The following is a 14,002-nucleotide window of genomic DNA, read 5'->3' on the forward strand; positions in this document are numbered from 1 at the left end:
TTGGTACAGTCGTATGGAAAAAAATAGGCAGACTCTCCTCAAAACTCAAAATAAACTACAGTATGATCCAGCAATTCAGCTACTGGGTATTTATCCAAAGGAAATGAAATCAGTAGCTGAAGAGACACCTGTCAGGTTTATTGCAGTATTATTCACAATAGCCAAGATATGAGATCAACCTAAGCATTCATCAATGATTGAATAAGGTAATCTGATATATATGTGTATATATGTGTGTGTGTATATATATGTATATCATACACATACCGTTCATCCATTTAAAAAAAAGAAAGTGTCAGTAAGTTATTTCTTCTTTCAAATTCATGTAGTTACAGTCCTGACGAGGAAAAAAAAAGGGTACTGTGTATATCATTTCGCTTAAAGTTGAAGTTTCCAAGAAACTATTTGATGATGTTAAATGAGATCTTAAACTGTACCGTCACTTACAGCCACACATGTGAACCTGGAGGACATTAAGACAAATACTGCATGATCTCACTTATTCCAGGACATTGTTAAAAAACCTAATCTCATAGAAATACAGAGTAGAACAGTGGTCATCAGAGGCCAGCAAAGATTGGACGGACAGAATGAAGAGAAATTAATCAAGGGGTACAAAATGACAGGTAGATAAGAGGAATAATTTCTAGTGTTCTACATAGCATAGCAAGTGGACTACAATAAGCAATATTATATAGTGTGTATCTCAAAATAACTAGAAAAAAGATTCCAAATGTTCTTACCATGCAGAATTGTCTGAGGTGATGAATATGCTAAAACTATGATGTGATCACTATCCCAATGTATACATGTGTCAGAAGCATCACACTGTATCCCATAACTATGTCCAATTATTACATGTCAATTAAAAATAAAATTTAAAAAATAATTTCAAAATTTAAAAAAATTCTGTTAAATATAACACTCTTTATTTTTATTCAAGGCAGCTTAGTCATCCCAAAACGATCTGAGGAATAAGGCCTGAGTTGTTTGTTATATGCATTTACGATCTCTTACCACAGCAAATTTTAAGAGTTTAAAAAGTCCTCATAAATAAGTCTACTTCATGACTTAATGTCAATCACAATTGTGTTCGATGAGTTTTAATCCAGACTCAGCCCTTAAATAAACCTATTTTATATTAGCTTGCAGATAGGGACTGCTGGTCTGTGTGCCTTTATATAATTAAAAGCAATTTCAAAGACCACTTGATCTCTGATCTACATGTGTCTGCTGTCACATTTATCCATTTGATACTTGTTAAGAACCTACATGGTAAGTCTTAATTTTTTAAGCTTATTTTTGTTATGTGATGCCCAGTACTTAGACAATATCTTAAATATTGAAGAGCCAAGTGAAATTTTGTCAGATAATTTCATATACCTTGTTTACTGACTATGTCTTAGAAGGTGAATATAGTTATTCTATGTCCACAGGTATCGTAAGAACCAATCAGGCACCTCTAGGCAAGGTTACACATTTATTTAAAAGGCAAAATAAGAACAATTTATGTTTTTAAAAAATGCTTCAAGAGTAATAAAACATGACCTTTTTTTTTTTGTCCTGGTTTTGAACACAGGAATGATGCCGTAAATCTCATCATCTTTACTCGTTTCACATCTGCCTCTTAAATCAGCATTTATTATTTTCCACTAGCAAATTTTAAGGGGACAATGAATACCTCGGTATGCTCACCAATTATCCTCATTTTCAAACCAAAGGATTTTAAAACTCCAAAGGCTTCTAATGTTGATGTGTGTTCAAATAAATTAGTATATGTAGACATAAGCAGATACTTAGTAAATTTCTATACAATCTTTTTTTCGGCTTTATTAAGGTATGTTTATTGAGGTATATATATTATGTATAATGAGTTTATATATCTATATATACACCTCAATAAACTCATAATACCTCAAAATACTGTGTATTTTTATATATATAATTTTATATATAAAATTATATATATACAAATTTGTGTATATACAAATTTTATATATATAAGATATATATATAAAATACTGATCTAAACACATACATATATTGTGAAATATCTATAATAATCAAGCTAGTTAACATATCATCTCACAGTTATTTCTTGTACGTCCTCCACATGTAAGAAGTGGTGAGGATGGGGGACACTGTGAAAATGCTTAAGATCTACTCTCTTTATATAATCTTCATTAAATCAAGTAGTTGTACTGGTTGTTAGCTACTGAAGAATATTGTGTTTCCCATATATATTTGTATATACTATTCCTACCTTCAAGAAACAGTTTTAACAGTTTACCAGTTTATGTAAGTTGTTCGGCATTATACAAAACTATCCGTCAAAATTAACCTTTTTTTCAAGTAATGATAATCCACTGCTGCAAATATATACAAAGTATAACAAAATATTAGTAATATCACTTATAGTGAGAAATAATAAAGTAAAATCTTGAAGATTATCTGAAGGAAAAAACAAAATGTGAAGTAGAAAAGTCACTCTAAAATGGAATAATTCATATATACTTTCAATCTAGTTAATCAATTGACAACTGCTATTTCTACCATGTATTAAACACACGGAAATTTGATTAATTTCACTTTTTAAAGGATGGATTAAATTCTGTGACAGAAAAACAGAATTCACAAATACTAGATAATGGCCCCAAATTAGAGAAATTTTAGATGGCATATGAGAAACAGAACTTAAAAGGGCCGATGAAACAAGTAAAATTTTATTTGTCAGGTACTTTCATTTCCTTTACTTATTCACCATGTCCTAGATGTGGGTATAATTATTCTATGTCCCCAGATTATATTAAAAATCAAATAGGCACTTTAGCCGAGGTTACACATTTAACTAAAAGTGTTAACATCGAATTTTAAAATCAAATCTGCTACTTCAATGCCAGTTTACACTACATTAAAGCGGAATTCAACTATTTTTGTGATACATTTGGCCATTTTCAGGAACATTAATGAAATATAAAGCCCTGGAATGTATGCCATGTATAAACAAAAGAGAGGGAGATCTAGTGCGAAAACTACTTGTATTTTATTTAAATAATTTACCATTTAGAAATATCATATATACTCTTTCATGGAATTAAGGGAAGAAAATAAGGTACAGAACACATGAACTGTAATGAACTTAAATGCTGTTCTCCACCACAATATATCCATTCTGTCCTCTTGGAGAACTAAACTTTACTCAAGAATGGGACTGTGAATAATATTAGCCCTCTGATAGAAAATAACTTAATGAGCACATAGTGTATTTCTGGTAAATGATAGGCAAGGAAAACTTTGGAGGCTTTTCACAAAGTTACTACTCATTTTTGAAGACAGCAACAGGAAATTTTGCCCTTTTCCATACTCTAAATCAAGATAAGAATGATAAATCATGTATTTATTGAGCAGTTAGTTATTACCAACATTACTAAGCATCTAAGTCATTACTCTATAATGTCCCCACGAAAATATGAAAAAAAAAAAGTCATTTAATTACACTTGGTAAGTATCGTCTACCAAACATGGAAAAATCCAAAAGAGAACAAAAGTGAATATGGATCTTTGATGAGGTATCTGTGTATCTGAATCAACCAACCTTGAGGCCTGGACTTCCTATTATGAGTTACTAATTTTTGAGTTGGAATTTATAAAAGTAAAGCCCAAAGTGTCTCTCTGAGTACACTTTGCCAGGAAAACACCTTGCTGTTATACAAATATTATAGATTCCATCTTTAGCTATATAAATTACTAACCAACTAAAGAAAACTGGAAACTTTGAAAAGGGAGATATTCATTCTAACTCACACCTTTATTCATGTTAAATGCCAAGTACTTACAGCAATATACAGAAATATCTCTTCCTCAGTTAAACTATCAATGCCTATAACAATCTCAACAATAGACAAAGAGTATTTTGATTATGAGGGAAAACTTAAGAAATAAAATTCCAGGATGAGATAAAAATCAAGTAAGATATTCACGCTAAGAGCAAGATTAATGTCAAAAACATCCCAAAACTTTTGCTATACAAATGAAATAAACATCAAAAAGTTGTTGGGTGTTTAAAAAAAATGAAAGATGGGCAAAAACAAAGAAAACAGCATATATCTAAGACATTTTTTGCTAAAACCAACCTTACTTGAGGGTTTGTTCCCCTTTACATATGACTAAGCAAAGAAAAGCACATATAGGAATGAGTTACCTGTTACAAGTAAATAACCAGGAACACTTTCAGTGAGCTGATGAACTCATGACAGCGAAACCTTAAATTCCTCTCAGCCTAACTAGTTAAATGTTTTAAATACTGCCACTTCATTAAAATAAGAGCTTTGCATCCATAGAATTCTTTAAGATAACACTGTATTTACTACTGAATTAAGTCTTTTCTCCTCTGGTTTTTATATGCATGTTTCACATTTATGAAAAAAAATGTATTGTGCTTATTCCTTCTCCCTCCAATGTATTTCCAAAGAACACAACCATAAGACATTGCTGTAGCAAAACAAGTATGTTCTGAGAAAATTTTACTATATTTATTTTCTGCTGTAAAATATCTTAGGGCCTTTTACAGACATTGTGTGTGTGTGTGTGTGTGTGTGTGTGTGTATACACATATAATGTGCAGAGAGGATTAAAATCTACAAAGTGGCATAGCTGTACTTATTTTCAATTTCAAATCCACAGGTATCTCAAATGGTAAGCAATTTGTAAATGTTACTCTGAATTTGAGGAAAACTGAAAATTTGAAAATTTCAGAAAGACTGAAAAATTCTATTCTATTTTTCCACATCAACTGCACTTAACCTTGGATTTAGGGACTCCTCAGCTCCACTTTTTTCTGAGTACTGTGAAATCTAAGTTATTTATGTAGTTTACTTGCAATGATTTTAATGTTTTGGGTTGACTATGTTCCATCAGCACCATACTGTAAAAAACATAGCAGAAACAGTCTACATAATTGTAAACTTTAAAACAATTAAGGCATAATTGAGTTAAGAACCACATGCAGTAAGGCATTAATTCAGCAAGTCTGGGTTGGCCAGACAAGCACATTCAAATAAAGGTATGAATCTTGACAAGCTCCTGGCAGTAATCTTTGAAGTCCTTGCAATATCTAGCCTGACAAGGTGTCTCTCCTTATCTGGGGCTTTGGTTCATCCCAGATAGTTATGCTAACAATTGATTTATGGCACAGGCCTGGGGCAACATGGTATCAGACCTCTCTCTGTAGGCACTGGAGACTAAGCTACTAAGGTAGCTTAGTAGGCAGGTCCTCCACAACTACAAGATCAAATCCTAGTAAAAACTCTGAAAAGCAACAGTCAATGAGCTCCTCTGGTGGACAATATTCTGTTTATGTTTTCCTAACTTGCTGCAGGGAGAATCAATTGCAGCTCACAGATGTACAACAAAAGAGGACAAATGAAATCTTACACCTGGTTCTCTCTCCTAGACTCTGCCCTTACATGTCTTTTCCTTTGATAATTTTAACCTGTATTCTTTCGCGGTAATAAACTGTAACCATGAGTATAACTGTTATCTGGGTTAAGTCCCTCTAACAAATCACTGAACTTGAGGGTGGTTTGGGGAACCCCAAACAACAGAGTTTTTAAAAAGCATTCCTTTAATATTTCTGTGTTAGTGAGTTCAAAGTAAATCCTATTGTTAAGATACATAAATACCCTCTACCTGTAAAATTAAGATAATCTGCAAAAAATCTGGAAAAGGAGAAGCATTCTTGATAAGCATAAAATCACAAACATTATTTTCTCCAGAAGCTATAATTCTTTCAAAAAACAATGCTTTAACTTAAAGGGAAGACCTATTTTCACTAAAGTCTTGGAAAACAAAATAGCTGCACATAGCAAAAAAGTAAAAAAAATTTTGAGAAATCAAGTTTTCACAGAATTAAGATATTTAAACAATAATTTAATTTTTCCCAAAAATCTGCGTATTACCCAAAAACTGTATATTTACCAACTGGCAGTCCAAAAGCCTTAGAATTTTATATTAAACAACTTTGCTATGACACATGTTTTGCTATTATAGGTGTAGATTTCTAATGAGAACTATACAAAACAATAATCAATAGTTAAATCACTGGTACAACATCACTAATTGGCCTGTTCTCTCTCTCTTTGGAGGCAGACACACAAAATAATGTTGATGCTCAAAGGAAATCAAAACCTTCACCATCTCCTGATTATATAAAAACCTTTAATATTAAACAAAACAAAAACTTTAAAGTGCTAAAGTTATCTTCCAAGTCTTGGCATTTATTTTATATCCTGAAACTCAGTTCCAAACATTTTTTAACCCTTTAGGGCATATCCTCAATTTTCTAAGATTTTCATAGTGCTAAATTCCAGTGCTTCTCAGTGACATTAAAGTGTGCATGCACACGTGCACACGCACACACACACACACACACACATGAAATTGTGTTATGTTTGAAAAATCTCAACCACCTACCTTTAAACTAGACTTGTAGTCTGTGTTCACTTTGAACATGAGCCCAAGTCGTAAATGAATTTCCTTGGCTCGACAAAAGCTGGGGTCAACATAAAGTACATCTTGGAATGCTTTAATTGCCCTGAAAAAAATATAAACATAAGAAACTGTAATTTTTAATATTTACGTATATCTAACTTGATAGTATAGGAAACATTCTGGTTATTTAATTTTAATGAAAGTACCAACTTTATAAAAAACAGTATGAATGAACAGAAAACATTAGAAAGGGATAAGAAAGCTCATAATCCTTTTGTTCTCAATTCCATCAACTATTCAAAAATATCTAAAGTTTCAAGAAAAATTTCAGCGGAAATTACTACAAATCTTTCTGAAACATCTCAAGGAAGAACAGCACGAAAATGTGAAAAGGTGAGAAAGTGAAGGTGTTAATTCTGCCTCTGTTCAGCTTCATATAAGCCAACTTTTTAAAACTTTATTTCTGCCTTTCACTTCTGGTATACTCTTTTTTTGCAAATGACAAGGTCTCAATCTGTCACCCATGCTGGAGTGTAGCAGGACAATCACAGCTCACTGCAGCCTGGACCTCCTCGGTTCAGGCAATCCTCTTACTTCAGCCTTCTGAGTAGCTGGAACCACAGGCTCATGCCACCACTCCTAGCTAATTTTTTCATTTTTTGTAGAGAGAGGGTCTGTCTTTGATGTCCTGGATGGTCATGAACTTCTGGGCACAAGGGATCCTCCTGCACTAGCCTTCCAAAGAGCTGAAATTACAGGCAAACACCTGGCCTGTTTGCCATTATCTACTACCATTCTAAGTATGTGTAATAATATTGATAGGGGATCAATTTTTATTTTTTCCACATAGATTTCCTATAGTCTAGCATAATTTGTGGAGGAGACTATTCTAATCCCAGAGCAGTATGGTGCTACCTTTGATATAAATCAAGTACTCATATTCATGTGGGACTGTTTCTGGGTTCTCCAATCTAATTCAGTGTTCATTAGTCTGTCAATCCACCTTTGCTCAAATGCTAATATACTATCTTAATTAGTGTTTCTTTTTTAAATGGGTCTCTCCAATAAAGAAAATCCACAGATAAGTAGACCTTTCTTTTTTTAACAGTGTATTTTGAATATTTTTACTGCTTGAATTATGTAAATAACTTCCTCAAAAATAAATACGAGAGCAAAAGTCTGCTTGAATCTAAATTATTCTCCAAATACTCCGAAAGTAACAATTTAGAATCTTAAGTGTTTCTAATACAAATGACAATTTTTTATACAGTATAAAAAGATATAGATACCAGTAATACCACAAAATGGGATACAGGATACTACACATGCCCTTAATAGGTTAGTCTGATAACTAATTTCCTACTTCTAAAATTATGTATATGCTATATCCATTAATTCCAAGATTAAGCATTTTAAAAGGTAGGGGGTTTGGGGAATTATACAGACATCACTTAAAGACAACACATTAATCTTTTGCTTAGCATAGTGACATAGATATTAAAGCAATCACTATTTTGTATCTATGCTAGCTTTATCTCCCTAGTGATTTTATGTTCTTATCTCCAATCTATGGGAGAACATGAGTTATCACAACTATATGAAAATTAATCGACATGATGCACACTTGTTTACTCCCCTAAACTGTACAGGAATACAGTTTCCTTGCCACTAGTTTTACACCGGATTTCACCTAAGTTAATTCTGGCTGACTAAAATGATTTTATCTATATGCCCAGAGAAATAATTATAAATACTGATTAAAATAACCATCTTCTCATCTTTACATGGGGCAAAGCATAACAAATTATTCTACTAACTATAACTTATATCCTTACTTTCGAATACATGTCCCCTAAATTCTTTACCAGTGTTATCACTGCCCTGGGCAGACGGGGGCAGGTCCCCAGTGAAACCTGACGTTCAAGCCAAAGAAAGCCTGAAGCCTGAAAACTGGGCTGCCAGTTCCAGGTAGAGTCTGTGACCCAGAGTGAGAAGTGCCTTGACAACTTTTGGCCAGCCAAAAGGTGCTTTTTCCAGGCCCACCTTGGACCAATCAGCATGCACTCCCGCATTCTAAGCCCACACTAACCCCAGACTCAGCCATACTTTACCACTATCCACCTTCCGGTAGGGGCTACCCATTTCAGGTCCCCTCTCAGCTAAGAGTTGTTCTGTTCCTCAGTCAAACTTCTCTGCCTTGCTCACCCTCTAGTTGTCCATGTTAGCTCATTCTTCTTGGACCTAGAAGAAGAACCCAGTCCCCACCAAAGGGCAGGGCATAAAGTGACTACAACACTGTAGCCCTCCTGCCCTCTATCTGCACCGGGTAGCTGCCCAATGCGACAGGAAGCAGCAGGGTGCCAGGCCAGCCCAGGAGCCATCGGCTGGAGCCAGGTAATGGGACTGAACCAACTGGGAGGCACAGAACCCCGTTCACTGGAAGTGTGTGGATTTGGTGAGGGAGTGGTAATATGAATGAAGGAGTGGTAATACGAATGTGCTGTCACACTTAGTGGGGGCTCAGACACCGGGACTCCCCAAGCCAGAGCTGTAACAAACTGTAACGCCCTCTTTGGGGCTTTGTGGTTTCTGGCATCTCCGAATATTGTCAGAGCCACAGCGTTCTCCTAGTCCAGCCGCCAGCAACCAAGGCAGAAGCCACTGAAGGCACCGTTGGTCCTGCCACAGACTTGCACAGAGCTCACCTATGTGCCAGCACCTGGAGTTGCCCAACCTGCCGGCACACCTGACTGTATGCCATGGCCAGACCCCATGCCCACTGGCTCACACAGGTCTTGCCACTCTGCACCTGGCACCCCACTGGTGGGTGTGAGATCTGGGCGGGTATCATGAGCCAAGCACAGTCTGCAGGGCCAAGTGGGCAGAGCCAGTCCAGCCATCAGGAAACAAACTTGAGCAGAGGCCCTGCCAGCCAAACAGGTCTTGTGAAGCGGCACCCAAAGGATCCTTTGTCAGTACCCTTCCCAATGATAACTGAACAGAAAGTTTTTCTGTTCCAATGCAAAGTTTTTCTGCCTTTCGATTCCAATGCCAAAATATGCAGAAAATATGTATTTTTTGCTTTCAGTAGGAATTTTGTTTAAATTATTAGACTGGGGACCCAGACATCAGGTCTGCTTATACCACTAAAAAAATGGTTAAGTAACAGTGACCAAGAACTAACCTATTTATGACTGATTATACAAGACGGTTAGTGAATTAAGTTTAAGATCTCTTAAAACAATGTATATTATTCATGAAAAAAATCATAGAATCTTTAACGCTTAGTAGCAAACAATTCAGTATTTCCAGACTTGATGTAATTAAATGGCCCAAAAGCAGAGAAGGAAGAAAAACAGATGGCAGGAAAACCTATCCAGGTTAAGGTTAAATATTCACCTGTGGAAAAACATGTCAAATAGCTGTCAGTGCATAAGAATTTGTAATAAACATTACGGCAACCTACACATTGCAAATCTTGATCATGTAGTTATTATCTTCCTTCGGACTGTCACAGCACTCAAATGGGGTAAAACATAAAATAGGAGCAGGGCAGTTTATAATCAAGTTACCAGTTACTGGCCAAGAGGAAAGAATGATGGGCTGAATTTGATTAGAAACTCCCACAAAATAAGTGATACTACTAGAAATGTATGGTTACAGACATTAAAATCACCATTTACCGGAAACAAATGATGTAAGTCAACTTACCAATGAAATGCATTGTAGTAGAAGTAGACCAAACCAAGGCCATATAAAAACGAAGCATTCTGTTAATATAAAACACAAAACAACCTTTATAACAGATTTTATATCTATTACATATATTAATAAGAACTCACGTAATGAGATGTTTTAAGTTCTGAATATTTTACCATATATTACAACATTCTTCTCTACTTTTTCTCTAGTTCTCTCCATTTTGGAAACTGGAATCAATTTTCCATTCAATGTTACAAAAAAGGTAGTTATCTTTTTTTTTTTTTTTAATGCACAGCATCACCCTCTACTAAATGTTAGTACAGACTGTTCATCCCTTATCCAAAATACGTGAGACTAGAGGTGTTCCAAATTTCCAACTTTTCTGGGTTTTAAGTACTTGCGTATACACAGATACCTTGGGAATGGAACCTAAGTTTAAACACAAAATTCATTTGTTTTATATATAAGCTTATACACATAGCCTGAAGGTAACTGTGTATAAAACGTTTAATAATTTTGAGTATGAAACAAAGTTTTTGTATACTGAACCATCTGAAAGCGAAGATGTCACAATTTCAGCCACCCAAGAGCGCAATCTGTGGTTGTTTGGCATCACCACCTATTCCTAATCAGGAATTTACATATGCCACTGAGAAGCAACCATTTTTTTACACTGATTCACACATAAGTGCTTAAAACAGTAAAAAATATGATGCAACATTATACAGTGAGAAAACAGTGTCTGGGTAACTGAACAGCATGTTAGCAAACAGTCATGGGCCATGTTAATGACAGACAACATATATACACAACAAATGGTCCCACAGGACTATAATAATTGATTTTTACTGAACTTTTTTATGTTTAGATATACAAAAACCATTGTGTTATAATTAGTTATAGTATTCAGTACAGTAACATGCTACACAGTTTTGTAGTTTTGTAGCCTAGGAGCTAGAGGCTATGCCATACAGCAAAGTTGTTTAATAAGCTGCATCATTTGGATTTCTGTAAGTACACCATGTGATGTTCACACAATGATGCAACTGCCTAAAAACAAGTTTGTCAGATTGCATTCCTGTCATTGAGATGTATGAATGTACCTGTATCAGCTGAAAAATTGCAACAACAAGAACAACAAAACAGGTTTTCAGTCTCTACCTACGATGCTGTATTCTGATGAAAAATTTACTGTACACACTGCATTATTTATTTATTATTATTATTATTTTTTTGATATGGGTTCTCACTCTGTCACCCAGGCTGGAGTGCAGTGGCATGACCTAAGCTCACTGCAACCTCTGCCTCCAGGGTTCAAGCAATTATCCTGCCTCAGTCTCCAGAGTACCTGGGACTACAAGCGCCCACCACACCACACTCATGGGATTACAGGCATGAACCACCATGCATGGCCTGAATGGCTTGTTAAATGTTTCTGCAGAATCATCTGCCTGATTCACAATGGCTTTTGCCTTGGATGTCTCTTTCATTTTATAACCTGACATGATTTCTTGTTATGAATGCCTGCTGTCCTAGTCCTTCAATAAGTCCGTCAGGCATTTCCATCACATTGTCTGTAGGCACCTTCCCTGCAGTCTTAAAAACATCACCTTCATCATCACTATTATCACAATCATCTTAATTCAACCAGACTATTCTGGCTGTTTCACAATTGTTAAAAGAACAACTAGGGCCTAATTATTAATGTTAAAGTCTTGATATACAATTCTTCTAGCTTTATTTTGTGTATTTAAGGAAAAGAGATGTCATTTTTTTCTTACTTGACATAGAAAATCCTTCAAAATTACCACCTTGTTTATTGTCGTCACTGAACATGGTCACAGAGCATAGCTGTGCCAGACATTAAGACAATGATGTCTTTAGTCACTGCATTCCAAATACAGGCAACAGCATACACAGCATCATTCTTCATGCTAATTCCTTCTGAAGACCTGCCACACTCACATCTCTGTTCATTCACGCTAGCATGCTATTCAAGAAGAATTTTTACATTTAGTCTTTATTGATCTAAAGATACCCTACTCATATGGTTGAATTAATGAAGTCACATTTGGAGAAAAGGACATGGCAAAAAGATTATTTCTGAGTAAAATTTCAGCTGGAGGATGAGCAGAGCAGATGTCAACCATTCCCCTTCCTGCAATGAGTACATGCAGCTAGTACAAAATATTTACAAAACCAATCAGAAAAGATGTTGCTGGTAATCCATGCCTTTCTGTTAGTATAATAATGAACTGGTAAGAAATTCACTCCCTGAACACAGTACACAAGCTTTTGCCTACCATATAAGTTCAGATTTATGCAAGCTGGTCACATTAGCACATGTCAGCACAGTTATCTTTAAATCTCTGCAACTAGCTTGTTGAATATTCAACCGTTCTCTTCAGTTTTCAGTTTACTGCGATAACAGCCACTTGTTTCATGATGAACACACTATTATTATGTAGCATGTATTCAATGCAACACTGACAGATCCCATCTTTCAATACACAGTCAAAATCTACGTTTTTAGCTTTATGCAGTGTTTTTCTATTTCTCATTAACTTCAGTTCATCCTTTCCACACATAACTTCAAAAGTTTATCCTTCTCTTTCTTCAAGTCACATTGGGGGTCATTCCAATGCTATGCGCTCTTCTATAAATGTTTCACACTTACATCACAGTTCAGTTTCTCTCTGTTTGACTTTATGTGCTATAAACATAAATGCTTCCTCTTTTTCTTACCATTTTTACCCATAAGGGTATCTGCACGACTTTTCTGATACAGTCTCTTTACATCACTAAGCAGAGAACAAGCAAAAAACAGGCATATAGGTTTGGGCCCCATGTGGGGCATTGTGGAGGTCCTGCCATTGGCACATCCAGGCTACACAAGTGTCATTTTATTACCTTTTGTGGCCTTGCTTATCTGGGTTTATCTGCTATGGACGGAAAAGGTATGTAACAGCTGAAGGGACCTGAGAGTGTCTTCTACCCTTGGGGATGGTGAATAAACTATGTGTTATGCACCTGCATTTGGACCAGGACACATCACATGAGGCTGGCTGTGAAATTTTTAAGTTTTCAATTTATGGAGCGCATTTTAAATTTTAGATTTTTGAGTTAGAAATGCTCAAATATTCAACAGTTCTCTTCAGTTTTCAGTTCACTGTGATAATCTCGACTTGTTTCATGATGAGCACACAATTTTTTTTTTTAACACTTTAAGTTCTAGGGTACATGTGCATAACGTGCAGGTTTGTTACATATGTATACATGTGCCATGTTGGTGTGCTGCTCCCATTAACTTGTCATTTACATTAGGTATATCTCCTAATGCTATCCCTCCCTCCTCCCCCAACCCCACAACAGGCTCCGGTGTGTGATGTTCCCTGAACACCGTATGAGTGAGAACATACGGTGTTCGGTTTTTTGTCCTTGTGATAGTTTGCTGAGAATGATGGTTTCCAGCTTCATCCATGTCTCTACAAAGGACATGAATTCATCCTTTTTGATGTCTGCATAGTATTCCATGGTGTATACGTGCCACATTTTCTTAATCCAGTCTATCATTAATGGACATTTGGGTTGGTTCCAAGTGTTTGCTACTGTGAATAGTGCTGCAGTACACATACGTGTGCATGTGTCTTTATAGCAGCATGATTTATAATCCTTTGGGTATATTCCCAGTAATGGGATCACTGGGTCAAATGGTATTTCTAGTTCTAGATTCTTGGGGAATCACCACACTCTCTTCCGCAATGATTGAACTAGTTTACAGTCCCACCAACAGTGTAAAAGTGTTCCTATT

At 35.6% G+C, this 14,002-nt stretch overlaps 1 protein-coding gene across 50 annotated transcripts in view; it reads right to left on the bottom strand.

Annotated features, from left to right (window-relative positions):
- UTY (ubiquitously transcribed tetratricopeptide repeat containing, Y-linked) overlaps positions 1-14,002 on the bottom strand; it is a 267,961-nt gene that overhangs the window by 188,919 nt on the left and 65,040 nt on the right. For all 50 annotated transcript variants that reach the window (XR_010119798.1, XM_055269631.2, XM_063635455.1 and 47 more), the window contains 2 exons: positions 10,201-10,259; positions 6,472-6,592 (listed from right to left, as the gene is read on the bottom strand). Coding sequence is in view for 49 of the 50 variants with exons in the window: in XM_055269631.2 (XP_055125606.1) it covers positions 6,472-6,592; positions 10,201-10,259 (180 nt within the window). In the remaining variant the exon portion in view is untranslated. The remainder of the gene's footprint in view (positions 1-6,471; positions 6,593-10,200; positions 10,260-14,002) is intronic.

The sequence above is a fragment of the Symphalangus syndactylus genome, chromosome Y (genome assembly GCF_028878055.3).
Source record: "Symphalangus syndactylus isolate Jambi chromosome Y, NHGRI_mSymSyn1-v2.1_pri, whole genome shotgun sequence".
NCBI lineage: Eukaryota > Metazoa > Chordata > Mammalia > Primates > Hylobatidae > Symphalangus > Symphalangus syndactylus.